Source organism: Argiope bruennichi, chromosome 1 (assembly GCF_947563725.1).
Source record: "Argiope bruennichi chromosome 1, qqArgBrue1.1, whole genome shotgun sequence".
In the NCBI taxonomy this organism is placed as follows: Eukaryota; Metazoa; Arthropoda; class Arachnida; order Araneae; family Araneidae; genus Argiope; species Argiope bruennichi.
Window position 1 is genome coordinate 22,403,669 of NC_079151.1, and position 22,606 is coordinate 22,426,274.

Here is a 22,606-nt window from a genome sequence, read left to right on the forward strand (position 1 = left end):
AACAGAAACTAGTAAGGTTTACTAATGCTACATATTTTATGATACTGACAAACAGAATGTCGAGTTACTTTGATAGCCTGAAGTTTAAAATTAATTTTCTCTCTTATTGTAACAAACTTGTCAGTATATTTCTTCACCGTGATGTTTCAATACAGTATATAAAAGATCGAACAATAATATCTTTCTTTCTTGATTATGAATATCATTTGGTGAAACAAAACTGTAATTTGGAAATTTTCTATTTTGATGCGTTTGAATCAAAGTGATTCTTTGTGATACATTTTTAATATATTTAATTAAAGATAATATACAGGATGTCTCAAAAACCTTGACTGCGGCTTTTATCCCTTAAATACTGATCACAGAAATATACTATAAATTACAAAGTTGTATAAAAAAAAGGTGCAAAATGTTATGAAATCGATTAAAATTTAAAGTGAATTAAACTTTAAAAAATACAAAATCTAAATTTTTATATGGACCCCGTACGAAAAATTCCCTGTGAGTAAAATGTGCCCCATTCTCTAATAAGATCATGTACAAAATTTCAAAATTTTATCATGAAAACTCTCAAAGATATGTTAAAAAAAAGTTGCTGAAGTTGCAATCACAAATTAAAATGCAAATGTTTACAGCTTTAGTACAGAAGACGCGACGCAGGAATGTATCATAAGGAAATAAAATATGCTTCATATCTTTAGTTGTAAATACAAATTTTAAAATCTATGCTTCTTGAAAAATGATTTAAAATTTTATATCATGTATTACAGAATATAACTTAAAAATAACACAATCAGTCAACTTGTAAAAAAACTTATGTAATCTTTCCTTTAAGTAATCTTTCTTTATGTAATCTTTCCTTTATGTTATCTTTCCTTTAAATTTATTATTTCTACAAATTTTTAATACTTTTGAACCAATAAATAGCAAAATTATTATTTATTCATTCAATCATTACTTTCTTTGTTCATTTGTATACGACCCGTAAAGCACGAACATCCAGCAGGATTTTTCCTCTTTACGAATTCATATCCAGACATAGAAAAGTGGTTTAAGTCAGTTAGTGGAAAAGTGGTTTAAGTTTCATATTTTTGAGACTTTTTTGCGATAAATTGCTGAAATTTTGTACATGACCTCATTAGAGGATGGGGCACATTTTACTCATTGGTATTTTTTTTTTTTTTCTGCGGGGTCCGTATAAAAACTAATGAGATATGTATTCAAGAAAATTTTTCCCATGCCTTTCACACAAGCAGGCAGATTTGGAACTTGTGAAAATTAGCTTAAAAAATGAATGGAAGACTTAACATCTTTATTTTTTTCCAATATGTTATCTATATTGTCAGCAGGTGTTCGAATAAAGCAAAATTTAGGAATAAATTAAAAAGATTAAAGTTTTGTCTTTTCTTTACGTTACATAAATTTTGTAAAACATTAAAAGAGAATATCTTACAATAATTTGTATTAGATAATTTTTATAGAAAGATTTTATGATGAAAAGAATTTAGACTGACGATACTCAATTTTTTTCTTATTAAAAGAAGAAAATTTCAAATGATGATGTATGATGTATGATACTGAATGTATGATATGATGTATGATACTGAATATGTATGATGTATGATATGATGTATGATACTGAAGAATGATGCTTCACATCATTCTTCAGTATGGTATTTCACATCATTCTTCAATATAGATATATCACATCATTCTTCAATATTGATATTTCACATCATTTAGATACCAATACGAATATATTTCGTATCTGAATTATGAGAAATATATTGGGTTGACAATTTCCGAGATTTTGTGAATTCAACAAGAAGATTTGGCAGTTTTTCATTTCTCAAACGTACTATTTCATACTGAAACACATAATATGCAATTCAGCACTTTATGATTAATAGATCATTTGCAAATATGGAAGTCAAATGCAGGTGGGGTTTCTTTCTTTCCTTTTTTTTTTTTTTTTTTGGTTTTAATTAAATCTTTGAAATAATTCATATCAATCTATTCTTGCTCATATCAAACTGTTTATCTATTGGTATAAAACTGCTTTGAGTTCTTCCGTCAATTTGGATTAAATTTGTGAAATTTGTTTTTCCAATTGATGTATTATGCACTATCAAAAAATTAAATGTTGTGCTCTCAACTGCTGTATTAAGCCGAATTAAAGAAATAAAATATCCTTATTGGCTCATTTTTTTTAACTCAATCAGAATTGACGAAAAATCTTTTTGCCAAGCTTTCCATCATTTACTAACAGAGTGATGGGAAAAAATTGATTTTCAGTGTATAGAATTCTAATAGGATCCCAAAGTTGCGTGTTTGCAAGGTGTTCAGAAGGAAAATATTGAAAAAAAGCATGCATTGAATTTCCGGCTCACGTAAAGGCTCTAAAGTTTCGAAAAATGTTGAGAAACACCAAAGTTTAGATCTAAGCTAAAATCACACGGTCTAGGCCTTTTGTTTTGCACGAATGTCTAAGTATTTGTTACCTGATGTAGAAAAATTATATTCAAAATTAATGAGCAAAATTTTTAGCTTTCGTAAAAACCCTAACATTTTAGAATTTATATGAAAAATTAATTTTTTTTTACAATTTTTGCAAACTCAGATTCGATTTAAATTGCAATACTTTGAACATCAAAAAGTTGAGGATTCTAATTCAAATTACCGCCTCAATGCATATCGATTGATCGGTTTTCAACCTTTCAAAATGAAATTTAATAATTCAAAGGCTCTAAAATTAGATACAAAAATTACCAATTTAAACCGCAAAAATCTCAGTTATTCTTAAATGAACTTGTAGGGCAAAGTCCTTGCAAATTCCCCAAAACTAATGTATCATCTATTTAGATAATCAAAACGTAAAACGGGTAAATGGTTGATGTTAACACCATTTATACCCACTACATCAGCTCAATTGACTATTGCACATTGTTATTCGATGGATTCTTAAATGAACTAGTAGGGCAAAGTCCTTGCAAATTCCCGAAAACTAATATATCATCTAATTAGATAATCAAAACACAAAACTGGTAAAGGGTTGATGTTAATACCTCTTTCACTACACAGCTCAATTGACTATTGCATATTGTTATTTTATGGATTCTTAAATGAACTTGTAGGCAAAAGTCCTTGCAAATTCCCAAAAACTAACGTATCATCTATTTAGATAATCAAAACGCAAAACGAGTAAATGGTTGATGTTAATACCTTTAACTACCTCCACTGCATCAGGTCAATTGACTATTGCACAACCAAATCGTAAATGTGATCCCAGGAACATATGGGCAACAGGTTAACACTAATGAATAACAGGTTAACAGGTAACACTAATGTATTAATATTCTGCGGTGCGCACCTACTAGCACATATTTTTTCTTGAAAGAAAATAGTATTATTTCTGCCATCAAATATTTTCATTTTCTAAATAACGCTTGAATACATCATGCCTTATAGTTCTGCCATTTAATAAAATACTACATATATTTATAAAACGGTAAATTCTAATTTTTCACAAAAATTTGAGAATGTTGGCTCATATGCGCAAACATAAAAATGAAGCATGGGTTTTTAAAAATATTTTTATGTTAAAACGTATTAAGAAACAAGAACTTAAACACAAATAAAAACGAATTAAATATCCTGATTAATATAAGAAGAAAAAATTATGTCGATGTTTTTTGTCATTTTTTCCCCCAAAATTTAGGATTTTTGCAAAAATTGGAGATTAAAAGTATAGTTTTTTTTTTTTTTTAAATATTGATGCACATTTACAACTTTTGGAACCTATTAAAACACAGTATTTAAATTTTCTTTTTTTTTAAATATATATAGAATTACATATGTATTTTATCTATTTAACCATTGCACGTATTCCTCTCCAAAATTCACCTCCTGCGAATTATACAAATATATTTAAAAATATATTTTTTTTATTTTCTTCCAGTATTAATTTCCAAACATTTCTACCTTTTTCTCATAATTTAATATGTATTCCGATCTTTTTGTATTCCGTTATATTTTCTTTAATTTTATTGTAGTAAAATACATTTATTTTGCAATAATTGAAAAAAAAGTTAATCAATTTATTTTCCTCAAATAATTAACATGATTAAAAATCTATAGAAATTTCAAAAACACATTTTACAATTTTTCTTTTTACTTGATTTTAAACATATTCAAAATCGACCTCTTTAAATGCCCATTTATTAATGTAATTAATTGTAATTGTACTCTTTATTTAAAAATCTTTCTTAATTTTCGAAAGTCGCCATTATAGTTTGATTCCATTTATACTAATTATAACAAAAAAATGTTATTTCAAATGTTATTAAATTCAAAATGTGATGTATTTTTAATATAATATTTAAAGTTTAAATGAAGCTGCATCATTCATTATTATTAATTCCTTATTCCACAAGTTTACTATTGTTATGGAGCATTAAAATGGAAATAGTTTCGAATAAGGTGTCAAAATGGCATTGCAATGGCAATGAAATATTGAATAAAATTGTCTTCTATTACTACTGTTTCTTCTTTAGGAATTCTCTTAAAATAGCTCTAAATAAATGTATTAGTAAATGAAACGATTGATGGAATTTTAAAAAATAAAATATCCTGCGCATTGTGATTTAGGAATTTCCTAATATCCATTGAACAAAGTATGCCTTATAGTTTGCCATTGTTATTGATTATAATTGACGTTATATAAATAGTTAGAATTTCCATACGAAGAATTCCAATTTGATATATTTGTATATTGCACTTAAGGAATGTTTTGAATATTTCTGAATAAAACTGAAAACATCGCATACTCTACAATAAATAAAAGATAAGATATTTCTAATTTAAAATAGCAATACATATAAAGATCATAAAGAAAGCTATACTTTAACTTGCATAACCAGTGCCTCAATTAATATCAGTATTAATATTTTCATAATTAAAGAAAATTAATAAATTGAAAATTTGCATACATAGAAAAAATTACTAAATTTATTATTCTATTTGTTTTAGAAACTAAGAAAATATTCAAGTTCACAAATCATTATGAGAAGCAATACGCTTTGATTTTTAAAAAAACATTGTGCAAACAAACGACATATTTTTAAAAAAAGAAATCCTTTGTTTGATAATATACATCAGATATTCTTCATTTTTTTAAGATAATTTTTGCAGCACAAACAAAACGACTCCTTCACTTCCTTATTTTTCTTTGTTGGAGGCAATTAATTTATGTTTAATGATATACATAACACATAAATAAATTTTATTTATTTATTTATGACTGCAAAATAAAAGCTTATAAATCACTTGTAAATTAACCTCTGAATCCCTATTTTTATTTTAATTATTCTACGCATTTAATAAAATTTATTATTTTATTCGAGCTGAAAGGGTTTTAGAATTATAAAGTAATTTAAAACATTTCTGAAAATTTTCAGTTCAGATGTAGGTAATCATTTTCTTTAAGGGAAAATCATCGTATTCTTGTTATTATATCATTCTTATTTTTGTATTTTCATACAATTCTGTGTCATTGTGTAATTTTTCTGCAGTATAATATCATTAAAGAGCTGATGTTTAGAATTTAAAAATAAAATGAAATAGGTGCAAAAAATAGTTTCTGTATGATGTACTGATTCTATACGATTTCTGTACTGATATATTCTGAAGCTATTGCGAGATAACTTTAATAATTATATTTAACTTTATAATTATAGTTATCTTTAATAATTAGAAAAATTCAATAATGGATAAATCCCTTCTCTACTATTTACATAAGCGTTTTTTTAACTGTAATTAATCCTTCAAAGTGCTATAAAATAAATGCTGCAAACTTCGTAAGAAACTGTCAAAGAGTGCGAAATAATATAGGTTTCAAATAAACCCATAGACATTCTCTACTTATATAATTTAATTGCACTATTTTAGGATTCATTTACTTTCACCTACCTATAAGTATTTTTTTAAATCTATTTCTGAACTGAATGGAGTAATTGACAGTTTTGTATAAATGACAATGAATAATCTGTAAAGGTTAAATTAATAAATTGTCAGTAGTGAATTACATTAAAAATATAAAATGATGAGCAATTATAAGAATTGTATTTTAATTCAGGTTAAAAGGAAAATTCAGAAATAAAATGTTGTATTTGCAATTTGTCTTACATGTGTTTGCATCAAATTAACCAGCTATCTGTCGTAATAAACAACCAGCTATGACTATTTTAGCTGCCTCTATAAATGTTTTCATGTGAATCTATTCTTCTCTGTTTTCTTTTATAGTTTCTGATATCAACTTTAAAAAAGGAAACATATATCATAAAATAAAAACTGACTCGTGACTAATGACTAGCCCCAACGGAAGTGTAGCAAGTTACCCTTAGAGGCATCATTTTAAATTTTGATACTTCTGTGTGGTATAATACAGTAGCACAGAATTTTTAAATGCATTGTCTTCTACGTGAAATCTAGGCTTCCTCGTAGTATTGACCTTACCTAGATATCACCAAAGATTCCAATGTTAATGAAAAGTTAAAAATTAAAAGAAAAACGGAAATAACTGCATAATTAATTTTTTTTAAGTAGACTTTTTGCTATTTAATGTAGGCAGTCCAAAAATCGTCGGGGAAACCACACGATCGAAAGCTACTACTCAGTTTGAGAGTAGCATTTCAACGAGGTGTTAATTTAAAATTTGAATATAATATCTTGCCTGTGTAACAACCAATCCCAACCTTTCCTACCTACAACATTCTTCCTTTTTTCAATCGCATTTTTTTTCTTTCATAAGCCTCCATAAAAATGCATTTCAGTTACTTTGCTATTTATATTTTAGTCAATAACCTTAGAATAATTATATCAATTTCCTATATTATTTAATAAATTACTTTAAGGTTTTCGTAAAACTCATTTTCCTCATAATATGTTTAATAGCTGCATAATTATTTTGCTATTTCTATTCTAATTACTATCCTTAGGATAATTAAATCATTTCTTATAAAATGAAATAAATTACTTTACGTTAAGGTCTTTGTAAAATTTATTTAACACAAATTAATAAATATTTCCACATAATTTATATAAAAATTATCTATAGAATAATTTATTAATAAAAGATTTTATTAATTATTTTTCTTTCTCTATGTTGCAAAATATTTATAAGTATTTTTTTTTAAATCTGAGAGAAATGAATTAGAAACTATAATTTTCACGTCATAATTAATTATGCAAGAGTTTTTTCATTAATGAACTTGTCATATATTTATTGCAATTCGTTAAGTTTTTCCTTTTTTTTTTTTTTTTTTTTTTTTTTTTTTTTTTTTTTTGCAAAGGGGACTTTTTTTAGAAGAAAGATGAAGAGGAAATTGTGACATTTTAATCACTTAATAATGTTATTAAACTGCAAAAAAAATAATATTTTATAAAATAATTGAATAAACCTTACTATTAATATGATGATATTATGAATCATATAAGCTTGAGAACAAAAGTTGAAATCAAATATAGCCAAACCTAGTATTATCCAGATTACGTATTATCCAACCACGTATAATCCAGATTAAGGGATTTATATTTATTCACAAAACATTAATTACTTTATTTTACTTTTTGAGATTAATTAGAATATGGTGCTGTATACGCGGCAAGACAATACAATCATTCAAAATAAATACTTAAACCTTAATTTCTAGAATGAGTTTCAATTTGGGAGTATTTAATTCAATGATTTGACTTCTTATACATTTTATGCACTTCATGATCAAAGCATAACTCTGCAATCCAGTATTGAATTATTTTAGCATTAAATGATCCAAAATTGGTCAGATGGTCAATATTCCCATTGAAGACAACACAATTTAGATTATCCTTTAACCTTAAGTCATAAAAAGTGTGATCTAATTACATCCATCGGACAAAAAAAAAAAAAAACCTTTACTAGTTTCGTTATAGCAGAGATATGGGAATGAGCCAATCACTAGTTCCGTTATAGCAGAGATATGGTAATGAGCCAATAACTAGTTCCGTTATAGCAGAGATATGGGAATGAGCCAATCACTAGTTCCGTTATAGCAGAGATATGGGAATGAACCAATCACTAGTTCCGTTATAGCAGAGATATGCGAATGTTGTGTCTAAGTATTGTTACTTCACAACTTCAACAGAGGAGGTAACAGAAACCTACTTTATGCAAGTGAAACAGAGCATTTGCTTATAGTAAATTATAAATTCGACAGATTTTACCATGATATTTTAATTATGCAAAAACTCGTGGAGTGCTGCTGAAGATTGCACAAACAATCAGCTAAAACGCCAGATTCAAACCCAAAATTTATTTACGTAATATCCCCCTCATACAAAAAAACTTTGCAAAAAGCATTAAATCTTCATTATTTTATCGATCCACGGTCTGTAGGCAGAAATTCTCATGTAGACTCCTGGTAAGTTTGGGTCCGCGCAGCGGATACCATGAGACACTGTTCCAGCCAGGACCCACTGTCCATTTTCTCTTTCCACCATCAGAGGTCCTCCTGAGTCTCCCTATAAACAAGAAGAGATAAGAAGGAGTTATGTAAAAACTATTTCAGCTATTTCTAATTGCATTAAAATAGTAAGAAGATACTCATATTGAGAATGATACATATGCATGATGTAAATATTTTATTAAATCTTAAAAGGGGAGTGCTCGATTTTTAAAGATTTATTTATGTGGTCTAATATTTTTAATAAAAAGGTATTAAATTGCAACGTCTGAAGACATTTTTTAAGACAGCCAAGAAATTTGAAGCTGCATAATCCGAAATCTTTAGTCATTATGCATTGCATCGTTTTTACTTATAATGGCAGACATTATAAAAATTCTTTCTTCAGAGAAAATAAATATTTTCAAACATTTTTGCAGAATAAAGGAAAATGAAAACTAAAATAAAGAATAAATGAAAATGAAAACTTAAAATTTCAAATTCTCAAACTGTCCCATAAATTATTACTATGTTTTTTTTTAATCCATTGAAATTATTCTTAAATGTATTTTGAGAGCATAATAGACATTATTTTCAGTTTTTATGATTACGAAATTTAGATTTCATTCTCGAAATTTTGTCACAACTGTTATTTAATAAAAATGAGCCTTGGTTCCTTGAAATTCAACCTAAAAGTTTCACACAATTTAGTACAGTATCTTATAAAAATATATAATGAATAGCTTATAGTAAAAAAAAAAACTGAAACTGAAAATAATAATTTGTTTGATAGAAAATCAATTTCTAGGAAAAATTGTGAATTTATATTATTTTTAAACAAAAAAAAGTTATATTTCTTTTCAAGAACATCCTATAAATCTTTTGAAGAATAGTGAATTGCATAATTATAAAACAGAATTGCAACGAAAAATTTCAATACATAATTTGCAGTAATTTTATTAACCTTATATTTGAGCATAAATCGATAGCAAATCTCTATTTCGGTTCAATATTTATAAGTAGAAGCATAATGGGTTTAAAAATATTGAGTACCAAGGGAACATAAGGATCTACTTATACCTACAGTGTCATCACTCATTATCTTCGACGAATAAGTAGAATTTTTAAAAATGCATTAATCGAAACCAAAAAATGAAAATATAATTCTTTAACAATGAATTCTTGCTATTTTGTATATCAGTATTTTTTTACATTAAAATAATATATATGCATTTTTAAATACACATATTTGTGTGAGCTTCGTTATACTATCAAGCACTATTATTTCATATTATTTTCTTTCAAACGATATTTGAACCACAAATGATCTTATATGATCAGTTGTGGTTTTAAAAGTTTTTAAATGTTGAAAATTCTTAAAATTTTACTTATTAATGGGAACGAATAAGCAAACTTTAAGTGAGTGTTTCGTGGCAACAACATTGTTAATATTTTTTAATACAAAGCATAAACATGTTTTCATTTCGATTAACATTGGAACATTTTAAGTGTAAAATTCTTTTTTCGGCAATTTCTCTTTTTTATCTGCTTTGGATAATTGCTTAGCATTTTGTTAAAAAGCAAGAATTTTTAAAGCTCCAAACTAAATATTTCGCTGTTATTAATTTTCAAAAACTTAAGATACGATTTATATCCAAAATAAATGCTCTTAAACACTTGCATAAACATTTTTCTTCTCAGTAATTAAAGCACAAAAGGCCTGTTAAATTAAAATTATTAAGCTGATTAAAACTATAATGAGATAAGAATAACCAAATTTAAGGTGTGAACAATTAAGCACACAAAGTAATGATAACTAACTAAAAAAACTTTCATAATTCAGAAAATTTTCTTCAATTTCAAAACTGCCATTATGCAAAGAAAGTGATTATTTTACAAAGAAATGCATTTAAATCCTCTAATTGTGTAATTCGAAGGTTTTTGAAAAAGAAAATGCATTTGTTCCTAAATTTCAAGGTCGGATGCACCGTTGTTTCGTACCTCGTATTTCCTCTCGATAAATCTGAATATTTCGCCACGCAGCTGTTGCCAATAATTGGACGGAATAATAAAACATTGGCTTTTCGTTTCTTAAACACCCATCACTAGGATAAGTGAATATTTTATAATAACTAACCAAGACTAGAAGAATTTAAATATTTGAATGATGGCTAATGATGTGCTTTTCTATAGAAAATAGTTCGAAACTGAAGTAGCTTTTAATAAATGAAAAAAAAATCAAATAGGAACCATTCAAACTCGAAACATTAATGTTTTTTTTTCTTAATATACTAATTGGATACTTAAAAAAACTGGCACATAGATTAAATTATTAATGATCAAAAAAGATTTTTTTTTACATGTTTGCATTTCTTTCAAATGTATATTTCAACGCAAATAAACTTTTTTTTTAATACTGAATTTTTAAAAAATTCAATGAATTTTGGAGTTTAGTATTTCTTACAGTATTATTATGATTATTTTCATTTTTTTTTAATCTGTACTTTTGAGAATAGATCAAAATGGGATATTCTCTGTGACATATATAATAAATAAAACAAGTACTCTTTTGAAACCGAAGTTTCGTAAGAATCTTACATTATATAAAACTATAAAAAATTTAGATTTTTTTCAAAGCTTTTACACTAGGGAAACTCAAGTTCTAAACCAGGTTTTTTAAAACAAATTATGTAACCATTCAATTTTTTAGCTCCCTTCTTAATACTGGATCTTCAATAAAATATGTTTCTATAAATATTTTAATGGAAATTCAATAACGATGAGATGCTAATAATGTCTGGATAAAAAATAATTCCGAATGAACTTTTCTACAAATAAGCATCAATTAATACATAAAATCTTTTTCATTATATTTAAACTATGCGCATGCATTAAATTGAAAAATAGAGTTAAAGTAAAGGATTTTACTTCTTTTAAAGAAAGAAAATCAAGGCATATGACATTATTGAAAGTTATGACAGATTTTTAATATTAAAAAACAATTTTAGCACTAAAATTCTTTAAATGTTAACATTAATATTATTCATAACATTCATAATTCTTTAATATTGTCAAAGGACTTTGATTTCTCTACTATTAGGGTAGAGGAAAAAGATGCAATCAAACTCATCTAAAAGATTATTAGATCGATATTTTTTAAATTCCTTGCTTCAGTTTTTAATTAGATGCTCTTTCTAGAATTTAAACCGTTATTACTACTTAATGAATAACTTATTTTGTTTAGAACAAAGCATCCTGTACTCTAAAGCTTTTAGTTTGCTGTTAAATTCATATTACATAGGGTACATTATACACTGAATTCAGATGCGTCAATATGAACATTAGTGTCCCGATAAACATCAGAGATACCAATATCTGAAATCCAGAAATTAGTGCCAAAGATGTTCATTGCAATTGTATGTGATTGAATGCATGAATCAGATATGAAGATAGTATTTTTGTATTAATATACGGTTTCAAAGTTATACAATGGCTATTTTGGGACAGACTTCCTGATTTTAAACAGCGTTCAGATGACGAGGACGATACCTGAGTTGGCATTCTTCTCTTTACACTTCCGTATCATACCAATGTGAGAACATTTGGTCCCGCCAAATTTTACGTGCACCAAGCCTGCTTACACAGCAGTTCTTCAGTGGAATCAGATTTCAATTTTTAAATTTTTCGGTCCCGAATAGAGGTTATCACGATCTTCCGAGATCGGAATTGTTGAAAGTCAAGACAACACAAGGAAATTAGAAGTCTCAGCTAAGGTTCGAAACCCGATCTCATCGAAGAACCTCCGTGTAAGCGAATTTGATGCACGTTAAATTCGTCGAGGTCAAATGTCCTTTCGCTGATGTGGTGCGAAAGTTTGGAGAGTAGAGGTTAAAGTTGTAATGCATCTTCATTATCTGATCTTTTTTTCAAAATTGGGAAGGCTGTTCAAAGAAGTTCCGTTATTGTCCCAAAATGGAATGTTAATATAACTAAGTTAAACTAAACAGAACCCATAAATCCTTAAGCAAATTTCCAGACTATGTCATTCATACAGAAATAAATTAGCTTTGCAATAAAAAATGTTCGTACACGTAATAGGTAACTTTTGCCACCATCCAGTACTATGAGCCAGTGAATTATAAAAAGAAAAGAATTCATGAAATAGAGCAAACAACAAGGGTTAAATGGTATGCAAATTGTTTGAACATCGTAGTTATACCATTATATTCATTTGAAGCATGATATATGCAATAGAAGTTTTAAAAACAACCTATTATAGTATTTAAATAATTGTTCGAAGGACTTGCGTCCAAAACAATATATTTTTCACAAGTGTCATCCGCGCTTTTGTGTCATTGTGCCATTGTGGATTTGTATTGCAATAAACTTATTTGTATTGTAATTAACTCATTACACATTATTATTTTCTTTTAATTAGCTCGATGACAAACAGACCCGAAACTGACTCTAAGAAACTGTTTAAGGCCATTTGAGTCACTGTTCATGTATGAGTTGAAATATAAAAAAAATATTTTTGGTTTTTAGATTGAAAGCTCTTTTACTACTGAAAAATATACACAACACTACTTTATATCGATACAATTAATTCGTATCCGGCTTCTTATGAAATTTAAATTTTAATTAATTACAGAACTTTTGGAACAGTTGTTATATTTTAATTAAAAAACACAAAGATAAAAAAACCGAAAGATTTAAAATACCATTAGGAATCAAAAATCCTGAATGAAGTAAATTTTTCTGGTCCTACTTAGTGCTACTTGCAGTATCGATAAAAGAAGTTTCCAATCCATGTATTGGCAACAATCGGTATGACTTCCTGTTTGTTGTTTAAGAATAAACAACAGTCAGATGACCAGTCGCGCTGCAGTAGCTGAAACTAGTAGCTATTCATGAAGTGAAGGAATTTTTATATTTACAATTTCGATCAACTTCTTTATTCAAGCTTGTCTGGTAAGTACAATTTTATAATTAAAATAAAAATAAATGATAATGAATAGGATTATAAGATTGTCATCTTAATTTACAAATTAAATTATTTTGATTTAATTTCCATTTTATTCCTATTCTTTTTTGTCTGCTAAGCATGAAAGAAATTGCAAAGAGATGCCTAACTGTTCTTTATCAAAATTGTTTTGTTTTAAATATTGCAATTCAGGTGCTAGATTTGAGGAACAATCTACAGGTATGCCCATTTTCCTTTCAATTTCTGATTTCCCAAACTTTTATATAGATTATTTGATCATTCAAATTTAAAACAAATTATTTTAAAATTCATTTTTTAAATGAACATTAAATGAAGATCGAAACACTAAAGGTTCAATTGTATGGTTTTCAAAAGCGAAAGCATAAAAATAAAAAATATTAAGGAAAATCTAATGTTAAATATATTTATAACGCTTGAATTAATTCCGAAATATACTTCGATAATAATATATTAAGTATTAGTTAATGCACATCATTTTTGGAAACTGAACTAATATATTAATTTCTGTGTTGATTGTAAATTGAAAATTATCTTAGAGTTTTTTAATCAGCTTATTTTTTTAAGAATTGTTGATATACATATATGATCTAGCATTTCTATAAATATTGTAGTTTGTTAATTTTTGAGTTTTAAGCAAAAATGCATTTACTGAAGTCATAATCAAAATGTTTGATATACCGCACTATTTCTCCCACGTATGACTGTGTTAGAGCCCACAGAATAATAGAAGATATTTGAATTTTATTTAGTTTTTTACTTTTTGTATGCAATTTTATGTTTTTGAAAATATTGATATTTGAATCCAAGATACTTTAACAAGAATCTTTTCATCTACTGTAAGGTAGATGTCAGTGTGGCTCTTAATTATAATTGTTTCAAAAATATCAAAAAAGAAAATTTTATCCATGAAACTGACATTTAAATATTGTTAAGTAAGAAAAGAATACCTTATTTACTATAAAAGAACTTTCTTATTGTTATTTCTAAATTTATTGAAGTAGGGTTCTACCCTAGTAAGATTGAAAAATGGTACATGAGACTACATGTTTTTTAATTATGTTTTAGCATATGATAGTTTCCAGAAACTTCCTGTTTCAATTTAAGGGAAGAAGCCCATGAAAATTTTAATATATTACAGTTGAATATAAGCAGAATTATTTAAAGTCAGAATTAATTTGTGGTATTTTAAAACAAGTACTAGCTTGCTCCATTTTTTATGGATCATTTTTACATATCTTTACTAAATATTAATGGGACAAATACTTCTCGGCAAGTGTATAGATTCTTTTTATTTGAAGACTTAATAAAAAAAGTATTTTACGCTTCTTGCGTTTAATTTCATTAAAGTTGAAGAATGTATGAAGATGAGAATGCATTCAGTTTTTTAAAAAAATGCCTCCTCATATTTAGGTTAAAAAGCAGCCTAAATTAGGGATTCAAACCAATTTTTTAATCCATATCTTCTAATATCTTCTTAAAAAATATTTTTATTGCTTGGTATGGTACTGTACCTTCCACCGAATGTAGTTATAGAATGGAAATCGGACAATTGAATTGTATTTAAAGCTGAAAAAACTGTGCATAACCTTATCATTAGTATAATTGATCAATCGAATCAGGAAACTGAATTGATATTTAAAAATAATGCTCATTTGTGATTAAAAAGAATAGTGAATAGATGAAAAAGATAGTAAAGAAAGATGAGTCCTGGCAAGCTAATTTTAATCATCTTCTTAAACTGCGAAATTTCAATCGTATTTAATCAAACATATGCATACATGAGTGAAATTCCAAGAGTTTTGATTGGTCAAATTCATAGAAATACCTATGGATACAAGGATTTTTTTTCACTTTTAACGTCACGTCACTTTTAAAATAAGGCTGTAATTCTAAGTTTTTCATGTTAAAAATCTATGCATTTTTTATAAAGATTTCTTTGAAGTTTATGTAATAAGTAAAAGCGAAAAAATAATCTACATATATTGAGTTTTCAAACATTCATAGAACATTTGCTCACAATATTGCATAACAAGATGAAGGAGAAGCTGCATTTTGTTAAAGTAACTGTTTGATTTTATAAACCATTATTTCACATAAGTTTATAATGAAAAACCAGTAAGTAATTACAGTGTAACGTCTTGTATCTGAATTAAAAGGGCATTGATGAATTGCTGATTCTCGGGAGTTGGGGACTCAAATTTAATCCTTAATTTGTTTAACACACTTAATCTATAAAATCCTGAAAATGTTGTAAGCTTTACGTAAAATAAGAAATCATAAAAAAAATTATTTATATAAATTCATATCATAAATTTATTAAAATTTTATAATATACATGAAAAATACATTTGCAGTATATTTTTAACATTAAATTCATTGACCACAGTTTCATTAGGCTTTCACAATTTTGATTTTTTCTCTCACACGCTCTATTCAGATAATTGAATTTTTCATAACTGCTTTTAGATCATTCGAATTCTACTGCAGTGTGCTAAAATAAAAATTAAAATTTACCTCACAAGAGTCCTTTCCTCCTTGTTTGTATCCAGCACACAGGAAAGTTGGTTTAATGAGCTTTGTGTGTCCAGCTTCTTTGAACATTTCCACGCAATCGGCATTACTCATGATGGGGACTTGGACTTCTTGCAGGAGGTTTGGAATAGCTCCACCTGAAATGAAATCGAAATTGCAACCTTTGAAGCTTCCATACAACAAAACATTCTTACGAAGGATAGCATATCTAATATTCAATTTTCCTAAATTAGTTAAAGTCATTAAAATATCGTTTCGAATTAAATAATCAAAAATTGAATTTTTATACTATAAATGGCAAAAATTATGAGGAATGCTCTTAACATAAAAATATCTTATCTGAAATTATTGTAAAATGGATAGATTAACTGATATGACGAATCTTATAATTAAATAAGATAGGAGAAAACTTCTTCGAATTCGCTAAATATCTCTTACGGTAATTTCATTAAAGCCGATAGTAACGTACCATATTTAAATTCATGGAGATTAGAGTATAAGCGAAATAGGTGTAACATTTTCAAGATATAAAACTTGACTTTCAATTGTTTTAGGCATATATACATGCTTTCGGAGTAGCTATTCGTTAACTGTCAATTCCAAATATACATGCCTTTATCAAATAACTTCTTTTAAAATTCTTTTGCGAATTCGTACAATTGCTAATGTCACTAAATCCTTAAAATTTTGTCAACTATTAAAAAGTAAATTATTAGCCCTTCGCACACAAAAAAGTAATTCGATGCATAATTATTCACCAAATACAATGACTTATTCATTGCACCGAAATATATATATAAAAGTTTTAAATCGAATTTCTCAAAAATTTTGTGTTTTTATTTTTAACATTCAAAATTAATATTTAAAGTATCAAAATGAAGTACCATCTATATTGGCGCTTAAGAGGAGCCATCCGAGTACAAAAGTTGTATCTTTAACTTGGATATCAGTAAAAAAAAAATTCGATTGAAATTTTCGAAAAAGGATAATTGTATCAAGTAGCAAATGATAAGTTGAAATAACATCATATTTATCTCAAATATTAGAAGATTTAGATTTAAAGATTAAATTTGAAACTAAATAATTAGATATTGTTTTCATGTGCGAACATCTGATAAAAAATGACATATTTACGAATTACTCGAAGAAATATATCAAAAACATTAAAGACATAATGCAATCAATCGTTTGATAAATATGAATTTTGCATAAGATTTATTAATCAATCGAGTAGCAGACATATACAGCGAAACGGACAAAAATAATCAAATAATTATGAAATAAATTTTCCCCTTCTTCTTTGGTATATATGATATCAAAATTGTAAAAGAAAAATGCATTTAGTAATACATGTCTTTCGTTTTATGAGTGCTGTGGTTAACGTTCCGTTAAGACTATGCGATCTGTCCGATTTCTTGGCTATGCTTCAAATTCTTGTTTGAAATCTATTGATATAGTTTCAGCTCTTTTAGGTATCAACATGGATCATCTAGAAACGTGGATCAACATAACTTTGACTTTAATCCCCCATCTCTAATACCCGAAACTGAAATATATTGCTGAGTAGTATTGCACATCGCTGAGTAGAACGACGGACTCTATATTTCTAAATAATATATTACAATTGTTTGATAGTAAATGAGACATGACAAAAATATAAAGTGGAGAGTGAATTTCCACTATAAATTATAAATTCTTATTGATAATTCGTGAGACTAACGATAGTAGTTTTCACAAACAATATCTTCTTCAGGAAATATAAAATCTACAGATTCAAAATTACTGAACAACGAATCTGAGGGTGCCTTTTCGGGAATAAAATAAATGCGAAAATAACTATATTTTATGCCCAAAACTCAAATTTTCGATTAAATTTTTAATTTTCAATAGTAAAAAATCTTCATAGTTAAAAATGAATGATTATAAAGACCATTAAAAATTATAAAGAATTTTTAATTATAAAAATTAAAGATCAAGAGATCTTAGAAAACTATAAAACATTTATTAAAGATCATTACATTTAATATTAAGAATATAATAGCTGGTTTTAATAAAAGATCAAGAAAATATTCAGATTTCAGCTAGCAACTTTCTTATGACAGCCGATTGAAGTCATAATTTAATTTAAAATCTGAATAGATCCGAAGAGAAAATCCCTAGCCAGACAACATTTAATCAACTTGGCTGTATTTTTAATATCATATTGTATTAATTACTATTAGAAGTGTGTTCAATATCAAAATTACACAGGTTGTAGTTACAGCAGTAATTAGAATTTAAAAAATTAAATACCTTGAATGAAGGTGATCGCAATTCCATTGTTAATTACAGAACAGAATACTAAAGTCTTAGGAAAAAAGATTTTTCAAGGCAATTCATTCATACGAAATTATTAATCTGAGTAAATGGAAAATGTTTCATTACAATTCATTGATAAGAAATTACTTTTTTTACATTCTTATACTTAATTAAATATCAGCCAAGTGAAATTAATTAGTGAATTTAAAAAAAGAGAAATTAATCGATTAGTCATAAAAGGGGTATCGATATAATTATCAAATTATCATGACCCTCATTACCTACTTCAACTTTTTATTAATGTTTCAATTGAACCATTTTCTTTCCATGTAATTACTTTCTGTGAAATTAAAAGATAAATCTTTGTTACTTTCCTTTCCTTTAAAATATCTTTTGTAATGAAATGATTCTTTCATCCAATGAAATAAATTCAATTTAAACTTTTAGATCGTTTGTATTGATGCTTTTCTTGCCATAATTTTATCCTATTTATAGAACCCACTGAACTGCATTTAAAACTTTTATTTCCGAATGAATTCATTGAATAAAGTAATTTTCATTGCTTTTGCTTCGAAAATGAAAAAACAGTTATTAATGGAAAAAGTAAAATTGAAGAGCAAATATAGTTCATTCAATGAATAAAATAATCCAGATAAGATAGATATTTAATCATTTAAATTACTAGACAAAAAAAGTACTCCTAAAATTAATAAAATATTCATAAAACCCCTTCTTCTAGAGTAATATTTAGTAAAGATCAAACAGTTGTATCAAAATTGACTGTTTTGAAATTATTAAAATAGATATTCAAATTTGAAAACCATTCATTTTTATTTTATTCATTTCACGAAACCTATTTAGTATAGAGACAAATTGCTAAAACATATGCGGAACGAACAAGGATTATATTGCAAAGTGAATTATTATTGGTAGTATTAAATTCAAATGAGTTACTGAAAAAAAAATTTTTTAATTTTACTATGCAATTTTGTTCATCTTTTTATATTTAAATTCATATGTAAATATGAATTTAAATATTTATATATGAAACACATTTATATAAAAATTGTTTATATAAATATTCTTTTTAAAACATGAAAAATTTTATACATTATACCAATTATTAATATCTATAGTATGATTAAAAATCCAATATATAAACTATGAAGAAAGAAATAAAACACGAAAACAAGACAAAATTGCATAAAACATGGCTGGAAACGCTATCCGAATGAGTTAGAGAATGTTTGGATTTCTTTTTGATTGAATTTTAGACCTTATTATTTTAGATTGCGTACTGAGCATATATAGTAGTTCGCGAATTTGAAAGAGTGTTCATGTTGACTAAGGCAAAGAATTTCCAACACTACTTCACATATCTGCAAAATGCTGGATAATAATACAATATGTATAGGTTGGTATACTTCTTGTAAATCGCGGCAGGCTTGATATTCATAATGAAAAGTCATTCAAAACACTCTATAGATCTTGGGAAGTAATTTCTTGGACCATGGCTGCTTGGTAAAAAATTATTTTTAAAATTTCAATTCAATGTTTAATTAAAAATTAAAGTCTAAAGTTTTTTTCTCGCTAACTTCGGTACTCATTATTGCACAAAAAACATTTTTTCACCACTAAAAATTTAAAAAAGTTTTTTAAGTTACTTTTGTAAATAACATATATATTATCGCTACTATATAATTGAAAATATTTTTTAAAAATATAATAAAGGCAGACGAATCAAATTTTAAATATCACGCAAAGAAATTTCAATCTATATTTTTGAATCAATTTGATTTTTTTTTTTTTTTTACTTGAAACAGGTTGCCGTTTTATGGTTTCAAAATATGCATAGATGTGTTTGTCAACAGATTTGAGTTTTATTGTTAAACCGTATACGCGCACATACGGTTGAAGTACATAATAAAGATTTTTTAATTGTTACTTTATCTTTAAAGAACTACTTATAAACATTCGTTTACTCATTAGCTTATTCGAGCGGTATGTCTTTCAAATATTCCTATGCTATCTTGGCTTGTTCTACTTTCACCCTTTCGAAACTATTTGCACATTGAATTTGTACAAATACATATATGTTAAATGTTTTATTTAAGAAATGTGCTGTAAGGTAAATCATTTCCTTACGGCACATTTATAAAATTAGTCGTTCATGAATATAAAGTTTGTAAAATAACAAAATGTCTAATTATTCATACAAGGAAACCTAATCAAATAAAGATTTGCATTTTTTTATATATTAGATGCACACACATTTTTCTCAATTTTTATTGCATTTTTATTTTTATTGCAAATTCCGTTATTGCTATTAAATTATATATAAATTAACTTCATGATTTAAACGCAAACTTTAAAATAATTTCAGCTGACATGAAACATCGAAGAGATAATACGCGTAGAACAGATTTAAAACCCTTTAATGTAAAATCGTCAATCATGTCATGAAATACTTTTTTTCACAAGAAGAAAATATTATCGCGATGAAACAATAAAAACATTTTGACGAAATCTTTTCAATCTAGATATTTGTTTACAATTCTCAAAGGATGCGTGCTTTTCATTCTGTCAATATTCAGATATATGTTTATCAAAGCGTTTTCTTTTTGAGCATCTAGACTTGCAAAAGAAACGTCTTATTTATCATTGAAATAAATATATTTTCAATGAATTGATAAGACGTCCTTACAAATAGTTTAGACTGTTTAATTTTCTTCTGTACATGAAAAGATACAAATTTCCAATTGAATGATATTCTTGCCTCACTTATAATTTGTTTGTAATTTACGAAATAGTTTTCAAGAAAGAACGAGGAACGAAATGACATTTTCCTGTTATACAAATTTGCTTAAAAACAGCAAAGTAATTCCTTTTTGTATAAACAGAAATCCATATATATTATAAATTAAAGGTAATTTATATAAGGCCGTTCAGCCAGTTATTATATATTTAAGGAAAACATAGAAAAATAGCGCAATTTTCATGTAAAATCGAGAAATTATTTTCAACTGTGATTCAATAAAATATCTTTGAATATCAATATTTTATATGACATTTATATATGAATTCTAAAGATTTCAAGAATTTCTTATTCTTAGTGATTTTAGTTCTGAATTTTCATTAATCGGACATATATAGAATGTTTCAGGACTCGCAATGTGTGCGTGCGTGCGTGTGTGTGTGCGCGTGCGTGTGCGTGCGTGCATGCATGCATGCATGAGTTTTTTCAGTCCTTTGTCCATTTTACAATATGCTCTTAAAAAATTAGTTCGAATTCAACCAAATTTTGCACTCTTATTGTTTAAGAGAAGAGGGAGTACAGTCAACTTTTCAAAACTCAAAAATTAATTAATAAATTTCAAAATTTTTAATAAATTATTAAAATACATTTAAAAAATTATTCCATTCTATTTTTTTAACCATCTAAACATTCAAACTTTTATTATTTCAGTGATATTTCGTCAATTTCTGCACAATCGGCTTTGGAATTGTTCTAAAAGATTTGGTTATTGAAAGCTTTGTAAATTGGTTTCAATATTAAGTTGCAATATTAATTTCCACAAGCTTCATTAATTCTTTCTTTGTTACAGTATCTACCAAGTCGCTTCTTTAGTGGCCAAATTCGACTAATTCATTTTTTTTTCAACTACAGTGCAATTATTTATAAGCCCATCAGAATAAATGTTGAGAATAATAAACGGAAAATTATCAAAACAGTATATGAACATATTATGGAATAAATTTGTATCTATTTATTGATAAAAATTATTATGATTGGAAAATTAAGAAGATGTTATAAATCAACATGCTTATTGATAGTTTTATTTATTCTACTTATCTACTTATGTATGATGACAAACATGACTCTCTAGTAACAAACACATTAACTGCATTAATTCCATATTCTATTTTATTTTAGTGCTGGATTTTTATGTCAGATTTCTGACAGTATAGTCAGTAAGAGTAATTGAAGCGATTTTTACAAAAGTTGTCATTTTCTTCAACATTTTATGAAAAGCAAAATAAATCTGCATTTTATGTGAGAGCTTGATGCTCTAGAGGATTCATTAAATAGTATTTTTGTTCCAAATTAATTCGTTAACTAAAAAGTCTTAATTACAGCAATACAGCGATAATCATAATTAGCCTGAAATGATTCCAATTACTCTAGAATTATGGAGTAACTGGGAACATGTATTTTGGCTTCTAATCACAGTAACGAACTGATTTGAAGAGAATATATCTGTAATGATAATATTTTGCTTTTTGCCTCAGAATT

At 26.6% G+C, this 22,606-nt stretch overlaps 1 protein-coding gene across 1 annotated transcript in view; it reads right to left on the reverse strand.

Moving 5' to 3' along the window:
• Positions 1–8,371: 8,371 nt before the first annotated feature.
• Positions 8,372–22,606, reverse strand: part of LOC129963416 (serine protease filzig-like) — a 29,986-nt gene continuing 15,751 nt past the window's right edge. Inside the window, exons 7-8 of the mRNA XM_056077774.1 lie at positions 15,997–16,151; positions 8,372–8,556 (exon numbers count right to left, since the gene is read on the reverse strand). Coding sequence (XP_055933749.1) covers positions 8,395–8,556; positions 15,997–16,151 — 317 coding nt within the window. The 3' untranslated portion in view covers positions 8,372–8,394. The remainder of the gene's footprint in view (positions 8,557–15,996; positions 16,152–22,606) is intronic.